This window comes from Terrapene carolina, unplaced genomic scaffold (assembly GCF_002925995.2).
Source record: "Terrapene carolina triunguis isolate 2854851 unplaced genomic scaffold, T_m_triunguis-2.0 Scaffold67, whole genome shotgun sequence".
Taxonomy (NCBI): domain Eukaryota; kingdom Metazoa; phylum Chordata; order Testudines; family Emydidae; genus Terrapene; species Terrapene triunguis.
The window spans coordinates 17,231,559-17,244,179 of NW_020664418.1; the positions used below are offsets into that span (position 1 = coordinate 17,231,559).

A 12,621-nucleotide genomic window follows, 5' to 3' on the forward strand; every position below is an offset into this window, starting at 1 on the left:
CGCCGTATCGGTGGGTAGCAATCGATTTATCCGGGATCGATATATCGCGTCTCGTTAAGACGCGATATATCGATCCCCGAACATGCTCACCGTCGACTCCGGTACTCCACCAGAGGGAGCGGCGGTAGCGCAGTCGACGGGGGAGCCGCGGCCGTCGATCCCGCGCTGTGTGGACCCCAGGTAATTCAATCCAAGATACTTCGACTTCAGCTACACTATTCGCGTAGCTGAAGTTGCGTATCTTGGATCGATCCCCCCCCCAGCGTAGACCAGCCCTTACTGTGCATACCCAATCTTTTTCAGATGGTGTTAATGTCTTCAAAAATAGTTCATTACTTTTGGAACTATCACTAGTGGGATACTTGGTACTTATATGGCCCCCATCACTGTAATATTTGCGCTTCTGTGACCTTAAAAAGTGAAAAGGCTCAAAACTTCTGGCATTTCTACACTAGTCTAGACTAATGCATCAGGAGCAACTCCATTATGTACAAGAGTTTAAGCTTCATTTTTATGATGGCCATATATAATGAAGGGAATTTAATACTTTGCATTAGTCTATATAATGAACAGTTTTAGTCAGGATTTCATTTTTTCAGCAAACTTGCTTTTATGGTTAAAGCTGAAACAGAATGTCAAAAATTCTTCCCACTAACTACACTGAGTTATAGTTAGTAAATCAGTACATAAATCCAATTAATGTAAAGCCTTGGGATTAAAATATTTTTAAGTCCACTTTGATATATAATGTGCTACTAAAAGTTGAGAGAATTCAGTATGACCTGCAGGTATCAACTAGATAAGTCTTAAAAAACAAACGGGAAGAATGCTATATATTATATGGGAACAAATGCCTCATCTTAAAATAAATCATAGTTATGATCCCCAAATCATTTAAACTTTTAATGCAGGATGTTTGGAAACAATCTGATAGAATTCTATGTTCCTTTGAGGCAACAGGCTATATAAATTTACTTTTGTTCAGACTGCGGGCAATTTTTGGCCACATTTGGAGGAGGTACTTTACCAGCCAAAACTATCTGGGATAGATTATACAAAATAAAATGACACACGAAACTGAACTCAACTTTTTTCAGATCAACTTCAATCCTGTGAACCTGGTTTCCTTTAGAGGAACAGTAAGAAATACGGAATATTAAATTAAAGGCCCAACGACCAATATTACAGCTTGAAATCCATCAGTTAAAGCCCCCTCAATTAAGGAACAATCAGTTAGTCTTATTTTTTAGAATTACTGGTGATATTCTGGGATGTGTCAGAGAATTGAGACTATTGAATAGAAAGGACAGTAAAAAGGCACATCACCACCTATACAATACCTATTTGGCTGGTTACCCTAGATGAAATCCCTTTAACATTGAATGAAAAGTTAGTTCTTCTAAGTTGTAGGACTTCATCATATAATATTTGTTCCATATGGATTTTTATTTCATACTTAATGGATAGAACTTTAAGTTTGGGCTAGTTTTTTTTGGTTTTTTACCTCACCCAATAATTTAAATGACTAGTTTGTCAGTACTTAGTGAGGAGTATTAAAAAGGGGCACTGCACATTGATTTAGGTTTATTCAGATTTTTTTTAAATTATTTTCATAAACTTTAAAGCAAATGGATACAGCTCTTGGGAGCAGTTTAATCCTTCCCTGCAATGTCAGAAAAGCCAGTAGCATCAAGCTAGGGCATGAAAACAAGATGAAACTGTTTAATGCCCTTGGAATACAAAAAACAGTCAAACAGCCTAAGTTCTGTGGAAGTGGTTGATTTAAAGATGTATCTTAAAGATAGTTTACTTTTTCTTACAAATACCTTCCTTAGGGAGGGTAATGTTACTTACTTGTGAGAAAATAGCTTATTTTGATATCTTAATCATTTAAACTTTGGAAATTAGTTTATTTGAAAGTATCCTTTTCTGGAAGGTTATTAAACTAACAGTATTTACTACAAATTAGAAGTACTCTTACTGCTTACAGGAATATTAGTGGAGCAGCCTTGATATTATAAAACTTAATATGCCAAAAAATTATAGATAATCTTGTGTGACAAATATACTTTCATTCAGTATTAGAATTTTAAATAGGAAATGTTCTGTAAAGGTGTTCTAAACTTCTGAAAGGCTTTATTTTTCACAGTAGTGTCATAACTTTGTTATTTACCAAGTAGCTACGTATAGGCTCTAGACTGATTTAAAATATTTAACTTCTCTCAAATCAGTGTATTTAGATATTACTGATGAAATAAAATACCCATTACCATTCTTTTAACATTTTATTCTGTAATACAAAACAAAAAGATGTAAGAAATAAATGAATTCTAGAATTAAAGTAATAGTAATTCAATGCAAGAAGTGGTAAATCAAGTATTAAATTTTATGATGACTGAAGGCCTGGCTCAATAAGTAATATTTCTGGCTTTTCCACTTTATCAGATTTGCAGGCTTTCATGAAGTGGAAATCCAAATCTTTCATTGAAGCAGGTCCTATATAATCTATAAAATGCTTGATTTCAAGTTCTATTTATCTTTTTCTTTTTGTTCTTTTTCCTTCTTTTCACGCTCAGATTTTGCTTCTTCCTCCTCATGTTTTTTTATCAACTGTTCCACCTCTTTTTGCTTTAGTACTCTAATTGTTGTCTTCCCATTCTCTCTTGTCAATGTTGCAATTTCAACTGAAACAGACAGAAAATATTTGCATTGTTACTTTTACCTAAAATCAGTAATATTTAATAGCCAAGGTTCTTTATGGTTAGGATTGTCAAAGGAGCCCGAGGGAGTTAGGCACCAAACTCAAAACAGTCTCCTTTGAAAATCTCAGCTTAAGGCCTTGATTCTGTCAACATTTTTGTACATGTGTTACTCACTCATGTGAGTAGTAAAAAAATAAATGGACTACTCTCATATACAGGGCTGTCCCTAGGGGCGTGCAGGGCCCGGGACATAGGCACCAAGTTTCTGCCGGCAGGAGGGGGGGAGAGAGGGTGCTCCCCCCCTACCCCTTCCCCAAGGCCCCACCCCACCCTCTCTCTTCCCCTCCCACCCTCTCCCCACGCAGTTCCGCCCCCTCCCGAGCGCACTGCGCCCTCTCTCTCCCCTCCCCCCCAGCACCTTCAGACACCGGGAAACAGCTGATCGGTGGTAGGCGCTGGGAGGGAGGGGGAAGCGCTGATCAGCGGGGAGGCACTGGGAGGAGGAAGAGGAGGTTGGTGGGGGGGGCTCTTCCTCACCCCCCCGCCACGAACCAAAGGGCCCCCCCAAGCACAGGGCCCGGAGTAGTTACCCCGATTCACCGTACCCTAGGGATGGCTCTGCCCATGTAAACAAAGTTAAGCACGTGCTTGTTTGCAGGCTCAAGGTTGAGAGTTAGTAATTCCTGCATCTGCAAAACTGGCCATTGTCCACTGAAACTGAGTGGCAATATAATAGGAGAGAGAAGGTGGGAGAGGTAATATCTGTTAATTGGACCAATTTCTGTTGGTAAGAGAGGCAAGACAGTAGTCCATGTGGCTCAAAAGCTTGTCTCTCTCACCAAAAGAAGTTGGTCCAATAAAAGATACTACCACTCCCACCTTGTCTCTCTAATATCCTGGGATTGACACGGCTACAAACTACCTGTGTGGCAATATAATACACTAGTTTGTTTTCTAAAACTGCATTATCACTGACTTATTTTTGACTAAAAAGCAATTGTTTGAAACACATCCAGTTTATTGTAATCTTTTTACAGCAAGTGTTTGGGTTTTTCAGCAGCAAGGAGTTAAAGCAGGTTCACCTTTAAATATGGGAGAGCAATACTGCTTACCTTTCTCTGCAGAGAGTTTACTAACATCCATGGTTTTGTTTAGCACTTTAACTGCTAAAGCAAGTGCAGATTTCAAGGTCATTGCTCCTTCTTTATAGTCTTGTTTTAACATTGACACAGCTGCCTGTCAGACAAAGAATGGAGATTTATTTAATGCAAAGCAATGCGTATAGGCAATTTAAAGTTCTGGTGTCAGTTGTCAGAGATCATTAATACTGCTGGCATTAACATTCCTGTAGGAAATGTTTTACAACTATTTCTGCTTGTAGTAGTAATGAATATGGAATTGTGGTTAGTACAGTATAACTGTAAACCTATTTATCATGGACAAGTTCATTTATTTTGTTTTATTAAGAAAAAATATCTTACAGCACTATTATTCCCAATGCACGTGGCTTTCCATCCTCCATAGTTTCCACTAGGATCACTCTGATACAGCTGAAATCCATAATGCTTATCCCAGCCAATGTACAGCAATGAAACACCAAAAGGACGTTTTCCTGTTAAAATACAAGGGTATTAGTAATCTAAATTTAGTAACAAGATTGGTCCCGAATGCTGCTTTTAAAAAAAGAGTCAAGGAAAATGTTAAATCCTTTCCTCTGAGCTAGGATTTAATAGACTGCTCTGTACTTCTGGTATTTTAGATAAGCTCTACTATAAATCCTTTTATTGTTTCCTTCTAAGATGTGAGGAAGAATGCTGCTGGAGTCTTATTTCAATCTCTTACACTACCAGCAATTTATTTCCATGTAAACAGACTGGAATTTACCACCTTAGTATCTTAAAACAAATCTTCAATGACCATCCTTAAATTTTTAGCATAAGAGCTCCAGAAACCAAAGTACATTAATGGTCAAGTCACACTACAGATATAATGGAGGTTATCAGCCAGTTAGGGTCTTCTGTGTTTTAACACTTTTATTGCTTGTGTTTGTGGAAACATCACAGTTCTGTGTATTTGGAAACACTCCCTAGGCTATAACATTGTTCTCTTACAGTCACAGAACCATGTTGTCTGATCCACACTAATAATTTTAAAAAAGTATTTGAAGACAGATGCCCCTAGCCACAGCTGCTAGTCCATAGTTACATTGGTACAATATATGGGTCCTAGATTTAAAAAAAATAAATAAATAAAATACACAAAACTAATTTCTTCCTGTTGGGATTCAGGGCATTCCTGTGCTCAAAAAGCCCTACATCTCAGCCACCAACTTTTCAACAGTGATTAATGGCTGTGTGTATACCAGCAAATTTAGTATCTATAAATTCATCATCATTTCAATGCCATCACTTGAAAAGAAAAGTAAATTCCTTCAGCAATTTTTCAGGGGTCATTTGCGCTTAGCAATTTTATAGGCCAGTAACCAAGTATTGTAAATAACTTCATAAAATCATTCTTTAGACATTTAAAAGTTCAAATATGTTTCATTTATTACCTCCAAACTGTGTATAAGCTTGCTTGATATCACATAGTGCTGTTACCAACTGCTCACAAGGAATTGGTTCTTGATACTGCAATAGATACCTAATATTCAAAAGAAATATAAAAAATAATATATTTTTCAAAATACTCCTTTTGTTTTTCAGCTCCATAATTCAGGTACAGAGCTCAGCACAGCAATGCTTAAGATATTATTTTGATTCACAGTTCTATCAGAATGAGAATGGAAATCCCAAAACACACAGCTGGTACCACAGCAAAAAGTACTAGGCCTCCCTATTATTTAGTAATTCTTACCAGCCAATTTGCAATGTGGCTGTGATAGCAACCTCCATGGAAACTGTGCTTTTTTGCAACAGGGGAATGAAAAGTAAAATTAGCTAGTGGAAGGATGAGAATGAGCAGAAGGTAATACAAAACAAGTCTCTGAACAAGATCTCTGGCACTGATGTCTTTATTACCAAACTTTCGAATGGAAAACGTGTGCCAAAGTTGTTTCACAAGACTTAATAAAAAACAAATCACTTTGAATTTTTCCATAATTATTAGGTTGTACATTTGTCACAAGAGTGAGTGGGCTCAGTATATTACCTGATGATGGCCCATGAGCAGAGACCAATGAATCTGGAACAAGCTTTTTGGAGCAGGATAAATTAGGAGAGAAAACATGTTGGCAAGACAGGTGTATTGTAAAAATTAAAAAATGAAACCAGCGTGACTCTTACAAGGATGTCTATAAGAATGGAATAACGAGTTATGAGTTACCCAAAAAGGACTGAGGTTAGCAATTTAGTAAAGAGTACACATGCCTGTAACTTTAAATTTCAACACAACTTCTATTACTTGTGACATTACCATCACAGCATCTGTAAATTTACTATAAAACTACAGCTATAATAATAATAAAGAAAAATGTATTAAAGTAATGGACCAGATCCTTGGGTATAATGAAAGCGTACCCTTTCACAGGTCTGGGTGATAGTATGCAAATGTAGTTTAAAATATATGAATGGCTTTGTACTCCATGAGGTGATATGGCAAATAAAATGTTTCTTTATAAGAAACCAAATTTATATTTGAGAACACTTTCTGTAATTATATATTATTCCTTATTTAAGGAATCAGACAACCTTGAAGCTGCACACGTTTATTAGGTCTTTACCTAGCTATCCAGTAGTTAAAAGTGTTTCATTTTTAAAAAAGGACATTTCTGAAGTAAAGTACACTAACTACGTCTAACATATTAACAATAAATTGATTAGCATTTCACTGGAACAGGGTAATCCTTAGTGGATGTAATCCAACCATTTTGGTTATCTATTTTATGCAATGTAAACAAACAGGGAAACGATACTGTTTCCTTTATTGCGCTATATGACTAGAGATTCAGCTATAAACTGGAGCTGTCTGGAATACATAACAAGATAATGTAAAACACAGTTTGACAGATTGTTATTTTCCATTTTCTTGGCCTGGTTTGTCAAATCATCTAAAACTGAACAAATTTATCTTCTGTTAGTATATTTAGTTATCTGAATAGCGTTAAAGTTGGGGATATGCTTCATATATATAGGCCACAAAAAGGAGGCTCACATGCAAGGCATTATATTTTATAACATGTATACAATTGGACCAGAATAGTAAATAGGAATTATAAAATAAGCAGATCCAGAAGTTCAATTTGTTGACTGGTACCAAGTATTCGTTAAGACATTGGTTAGGTTCTGGTAAATGTTAAAGCTCTTTTAGAGCTACTCCTTTTAGTTCACATGAGCCAACCATACATGAAAGTAAAAGCAAAATTTAATTTAGTCAGGGGCAAAAAATGTAGAACATTTATTCCTTTTGTTTGATTAAACTTTAATACATACACAGAGACCAAAAGAGAAGCATATTCCTTGTTAGAGGATTAAATTTGAAGTCAGGGTTAGTCTTAAGTCCTCATTGTCACATGTTACAGCTCTTAAGTAAAGCTACAAGAATATCTGTAACCATACCTTTGTGCAATAAGTCTCAGTTCATTTGTTAGAACATTAGCATCTGAAGTTATCCCTGCAACACTGCAAGCCATATCCCTGAAATATAAATACACAAGTTCACTGGGTTGTTATTCATTCCCGAGCAATAGTTATATCATTATGCAACGTTTCAGAGGAAGAACACCGTTTCATACCTACGATGAAACCCACACACTGTAAAACAAAAAAGGCCATAAGCTCCTGCCACTGCATTATGTCAGATACATGTTGTAACCGCTCCCGTAACAGCACAGTAACATTCTGACAACCTTTTATTCGGGTCAAACATACTGTGCAATGACCAACTAAAACAAAGCTTTAAATTCTTATTAATGGAGATTCTAGAGGATATTCAGTGTGCGCGCAACTGACAAACAGGTTAATTGTTACTGGAAAAACAATTTGAGAGAAACAACTGATTCAGATGAGAACAGATGAGAATTTTCTTAGCTGTATTTATTTTTAGCAAAGAGTATTGCATATCCTTAACTGTGCCAAGTAGCTTAAATTTAGTGTTTCTCCTACTGAATTTGAGATGGCTATAAAATATCCACTGCTTGAGCAGACAGGATCAAATACAAAAGTAGAAAAATAATCCAGGTAGTGGATTTAGAGGAAAAAAAGTAGGAGCAGACACAAGTAATCACTCCTTTGATTGTAGGTAACAGGATTCCTGAATAACCCAGTTCTTCCCCCCTGCTGAATAAGCCCCTGGCTGCTCCCAGGATTGAGGCAGAAAGGGAAGGGGGAAAGAGGACAAAGTCACTTATGCCTCACATGCACCGAGCAGAACTCCAGTGAACATGAGTATCCAGACCTTTATTGGGCAGAGTGGAAAACAATCCACAGTATGATTCTTGCTGATAACACTGGTAACAAAATTCTGAATAATTAAAAAAAAGAGATTGAGAAATGGAGATATGGATCATCTATACTACAGTTATGTCATAGAATATTAATGCATGCTTTACTCATATTCACAGAAAATACGAAAGACAAAAATGCATGATTTGAAATGTGACTTGCAGCCTATACAAACTAAAGATAACATATGAACAAGACAGGGACCAATGTTATTGCAGAAATAATGTGCAGAATTGTTCAGTTTTAAAACAGAACAGAGAGCAAATGAAGAAAATCAGGAAGTGGAAGGTAATGTATGTAACAGAGTGCACATCACTGAAATATGAAAACCTATCAGCAATAGAAGCAACGGGTAAATTTGTTCAAGAGTAAATCTGAAAATTAGGAGAAATGAGGAAATCAGAGAGCAGAGCGTTATCACATAAATACTAATGCAGTGATAGCACCCCGTATTGGGAAATACCAGCTCCCATTACAAAAAACATTCCCATATTAGCTTTAACATATGGGTTATTCTGTCTAGAAAAGATTTTGCTATAACCATAATTTTTGAGAGCTGTTAACGTTAACACAGATAAAATAATTTCACTCAAGAACTCAAAACTCTTCAAGTTGTTTGAACGACAGAGGTAATTAAATACCCTATTAGCAATTATAACAGCAGTGAACATATTTCACCAACATCTCAACTTACTCATTAAGCTTGTATATTTTCTCTGAAAAAAAGACTTCATCAAGAAGCTTGTGGATGTTGCGCCGTTCTGCTGCTAACAATACACCATCATTTGCTAAAATTCCCAGGCAAGTGCCTGCATGTCCAATTGCTTCCATAGCATATTCAACTTGATACAAGCGACCTAGAAAAAGAGGTTTAAGTTGGTAAATTCAACCATTTAACTCTGAAGAGGGCCAATCCTACAAGGTGTTGAGCACCTCGCACAACATACTAAGCATAACTTAACCAACTCTCACTGAAGTCATCACATCACAGGATCAGGTCCTAGGTCTGTCACTGATGGCAAGTTAATTGGTCAGAATCAAATAAGAAATCCAATGAACACACACAGTGGCAGGTTCAGATAGAAAAAAGCCTTGCCCTTACAGAGAATTTTAAATGCAAGTTATCTACAACAGTGGTTCTCAATTGGGGGTTCGCAAACCCTTTCAGAGGGTCCGCAGGGCCCCGCAGATAAAACCCAGAGCCCAAGCCCCAGCAGCTCCTGCAGGGCTGAAGCCAGGAGCTGCGGGGTTGAAGTCCCAATCCTCAGCACCCCCGACAGGGCTGAAGCCTGGAGCAGCAGGGCTGAATTCCAGAGAGGCAGAAGCCCTGAGCCCATGGGCAGAGTTGGGAGGACACAGGGGTGTTGCCCCCCTGAAACTACAGCTCCACCCCTCTCCCCCGGCCAGGTAAGAGGTGGGAAGCCAGAGCCAGGCAGTGTGGGACAGCTGCTGCTCTGGCTGGTGCCATGAAGCAGGCAGCTGCGGAGTTCCCTCATCTCCTGCTGCTGCTAGTGCAGGTGGTTGAAGCTGCTCCTCAGCTCCCAGCCCCCTTTGCTCACACAGCTGGTAAGAGCCGCCCGGGCGAGGGGACCCGGCTTCATGGCTGGCAGATCCCTCAGGGAACAGAGACCGCAAGGGAGGCCTCCCGGCACACAGCCCCTAGCTACCATCTCCCTGCACCATGAGTGGTTTTCAAACTTTTTGAGCTGAGCCTCCACCTTTGAGTTATAAATTTTGGTTGCGCCTCCCTCCTCATCCCCCTCCCCCTCAATCCAGACAAGCGGGTGGCCTGCTGAAGAGAGTCGGGGTGGAGGTGGCACTCCCTCCCCGGACTCCGCTGGGAGCTGGCTCGATCCCCCCACCCCTGAACTTCCTCCTCTCCCCACTGGGCCCTGGAGTTTTTAATACTATGATGTGGGGGGCCTCAGAAAGAAAAGGGTTGAGAAACCCTGATCTACAAAACTAACTGAAGCAGAAACAGAGACAAAAACCATGAATTTTTCAAGATTCAAAAAGGAGTTGTAGACACTTCTATGAGTAAGTAGCATCAAATGTTACACTAGGTAGGATACTATTGTATGGACTATTAATACTCATGTGTCAGGGCTTAGCCAATAGCCGGGAAATGTTTTCTTTGTGTCATTCCACTGCCTAGGATAGTACTGAACAATGGTTTGAATTTTGGAAGGTTAACACCTTCCTCTGATGCATTCAGCATTAAACACTGTTGACAAAAGGAAACAGGATACTGAGTAGATAAACCGTTGGGTCTGTTCCTACATGAAAATTCTTATGGTTTTGCATTTCTTACTTTTGTGCATTGTTTCCGGAGTTATAAGGATGAATGCGGTTGTCTTTCTGGAAACTGGGGGTGTATCGAGGCTGGCACAAGGAACCCTCTGGCTGACAAAGTTTACTGCAAAATCTCACTGAATTTTGCCCAAAGCTGGACTGAAAAAACACACCCAAACTTACTACCAAAAGGGTGGTGGCAGTCAGCCCCTCTGGGCACGAGCATATAATTCACTGCCAATGGAACCAGCAAGAACCATATATAAATTAAGCTGGAGAGCCTTCAAAAAGAAATGTAAAGATGCAGATCTCAATTAGATTGAGATAATTTTAAGAATAAAAAGTATAAAAGTTCCTCTATTTGCATTAAAATTAAAGCATATCTCCACTATGGCCATGAACTCCCTTATAGTTTTGGGTGTTCCTCTTAATGAGAAGATCTGATTTCTGTGTCACAAATGAACTCAGGCAAATTGTCAACACTCAAGACTTCTACATATTTCAGTTGCTATTTAAAATTTTTGGGGAGGCATAAGGAGAGAAGTTGATTGGTTATGTGGTTCCCATTTACAGAACAATACCTTCTGGAGAAAATATAGTAGTTCTGGAATCATATCTTCGAGACTGTAACAAAAACATAACAGAACAACTCTTGTTATTTTTTTCCTTTTAAAGGGAAGAAACTTTATTCAGTAATACTGTCAATCATGTTCAGCAGTAACATAGTGATTTCAGTTTAATATCGGTGAGACGTATAGCATTACAGGTAGTTTTGTTGCCATTATTGTATTAGTTACCTTTTGTTACTAGTCAAGGGATGAGTGCTCAATTTGCATTTACGTCAATGCTTTTTCCTTTATCCCTATCCCAATCATTGTCTTCCTCACAAAGCTTTACAACTAATGCTGTAAACACTTCTGCACATGCTTAATTTAGGTAAAAAATCCCAATTTAAGGTGGTTAAAGTTAAGCATGTGTATAAGTATTTTCAAGACTGGGGCCTCTGTTATTTAAAGTCATTTAGCTGCAGAGAGCTTAATGATACTGCTGAACTCAGGCACAAAAAGGTCTCTATTTCATGCATAGTAACTCACCATTTTGCTTGTATGTTGTTACACTGTAAAAAAAAAAAACAGTCAATACAAAGAATAGGTTTGTAGAACATAACTACATATATTTATCACTTAGACATTGAAAAATGATGTACAAAAATACTAATTACAGTAATTAGCGCTCAATAACAGAACCTCCATTTCTTTATTATTCTAATAGAAGGGTCTTTTTAAATGTTGTAGTTAAGTTTTTAATATACATGAATCTCAATGATGAGATAATTAAAAGGGGGTCATGGGAATCACCTCAACAGGTGGTAAATAAACCCGATAAAAAAGATCCCTTTCAATGCATTATGTCAAAGTAGAAATCGTTGTAATGAAGCAGATCAGTGCCTGTACCTACTGGGCAAGTGTTGAGGCTGGGGCAGGTTTCTCCCCCTCATTCTCCTGCAAAGTCCATATTCCCAGAGAGAGAAATCTTGGGACAGACAAGGTACCATCCCCTGCACGAGAGGAACTTGGGCGCTAAGTCTCCCCCCCCCACCCCGGCCCACTGAGAAGGCGGGGGGGGGGAGAGAGGCAGGCCCTGCCCAGCCCCCTTACGCCCCGATCTACCGAGAGGGACTGGGGACAGCCACAGTCCCGTGACAGAGGCGATGGGGTTCCCCCGGCCCAAGGAGGCCGGCTTGAGCCCAGTTCGCAGGCGGCTGCACTGCAGAGTCATCCCCCTCCCCCCGCAGCACGAGAAGGCCCCACTGCCTCCCAGTTCACACCGGGGGTTGCTACTCTCCACCGGCCCGGCCCGGCCCGGCCCCGCCCCGCCCCACCCCTCGGGCGGCCGCCCCGCACTCACCGCCACGCTAGGTGCACTGAGCGGCCCGTCCACCGGGGAGAGACTGTCCGGCCACGAACTCAACCCCTCAGCGCCTGCCAAAATGGCCGCCGCGCACGCGCGCTAGCATAGCCTGGCCCATTGGCCGGGGCACTCCCGAGTCCCGGCTCAGCGAGGCGAGGCGGGCGGCTGAGCATCCGGCGCAGACCTCTCTGCCTGGGGAGAGAGGGTCTGGTGAAGGATCGCTCCGCTCCTAGCCCGGGCCTCTCGCTCCCCTGGCCAGGCGCCTCCGAGCTGGA

At 39.9% G+C, this 12,621-nt stretch overlaps 1 protein-coding gene across 1 annotated transcript; it reads right to left on the reverse strand.

Annotated features, from left to right (window-relative positions):
• Positions 1 to 2,259: 2,259 nt before the first annotated feature.
• PSMA4 (proteasome subunit alpha 4) lies at positions 2,260 to 12,215 on the reverse strand. The gene is made up of 9 exons (XM_026648235.2): positions 12,106 to 12,215; positions 11,530 to 11,552; positions 11,017 to 11,059; positions 8,838 to 9,000; positions 7,259 to 7,336; positions 5,257 to 5,345; positions 4,184 to 4,314; positions 3,815 to 3,938; positions 2,260 to 2,684 (listed from the first exon to the last, which is right to left on the reverse strand). Exons 2-9 carry the CDS (start codon positions 11,530 to 11,532, stop codon positions 2,530 to 2,532), a joined length of 786 nt encoding a protein of 261 aa, XP_026504020.1. The 5' UTR covers positions 11,533 to 11,552; positions 12,106 to 12,215; the 3' UTR covers positions 2,260 to 2,529.
• Between the last annotated feature and the right edge of the window lie 406 nt (positions 12,216 to 12,621).

Bases quoted from the DNA above. Each gene is read 5' to 3' on its own strand.
- PSMA4 (XM_026648235.2), bottom strand. The intron at 7,337-8,837 runs GTAAGTTGAGAT...TTTATATTTCAG, and splicing joins AAAATATACAAGCTTAATGA to GGATATGGCTTGCAGTGTTG. The intron at 5,346-7,258 runs GTATGGTTACAG...TTTGAATATTAG, and splicing joins CTGAGACTTATTGCACAAAG to GTATCTATTGCAGTATCAAG.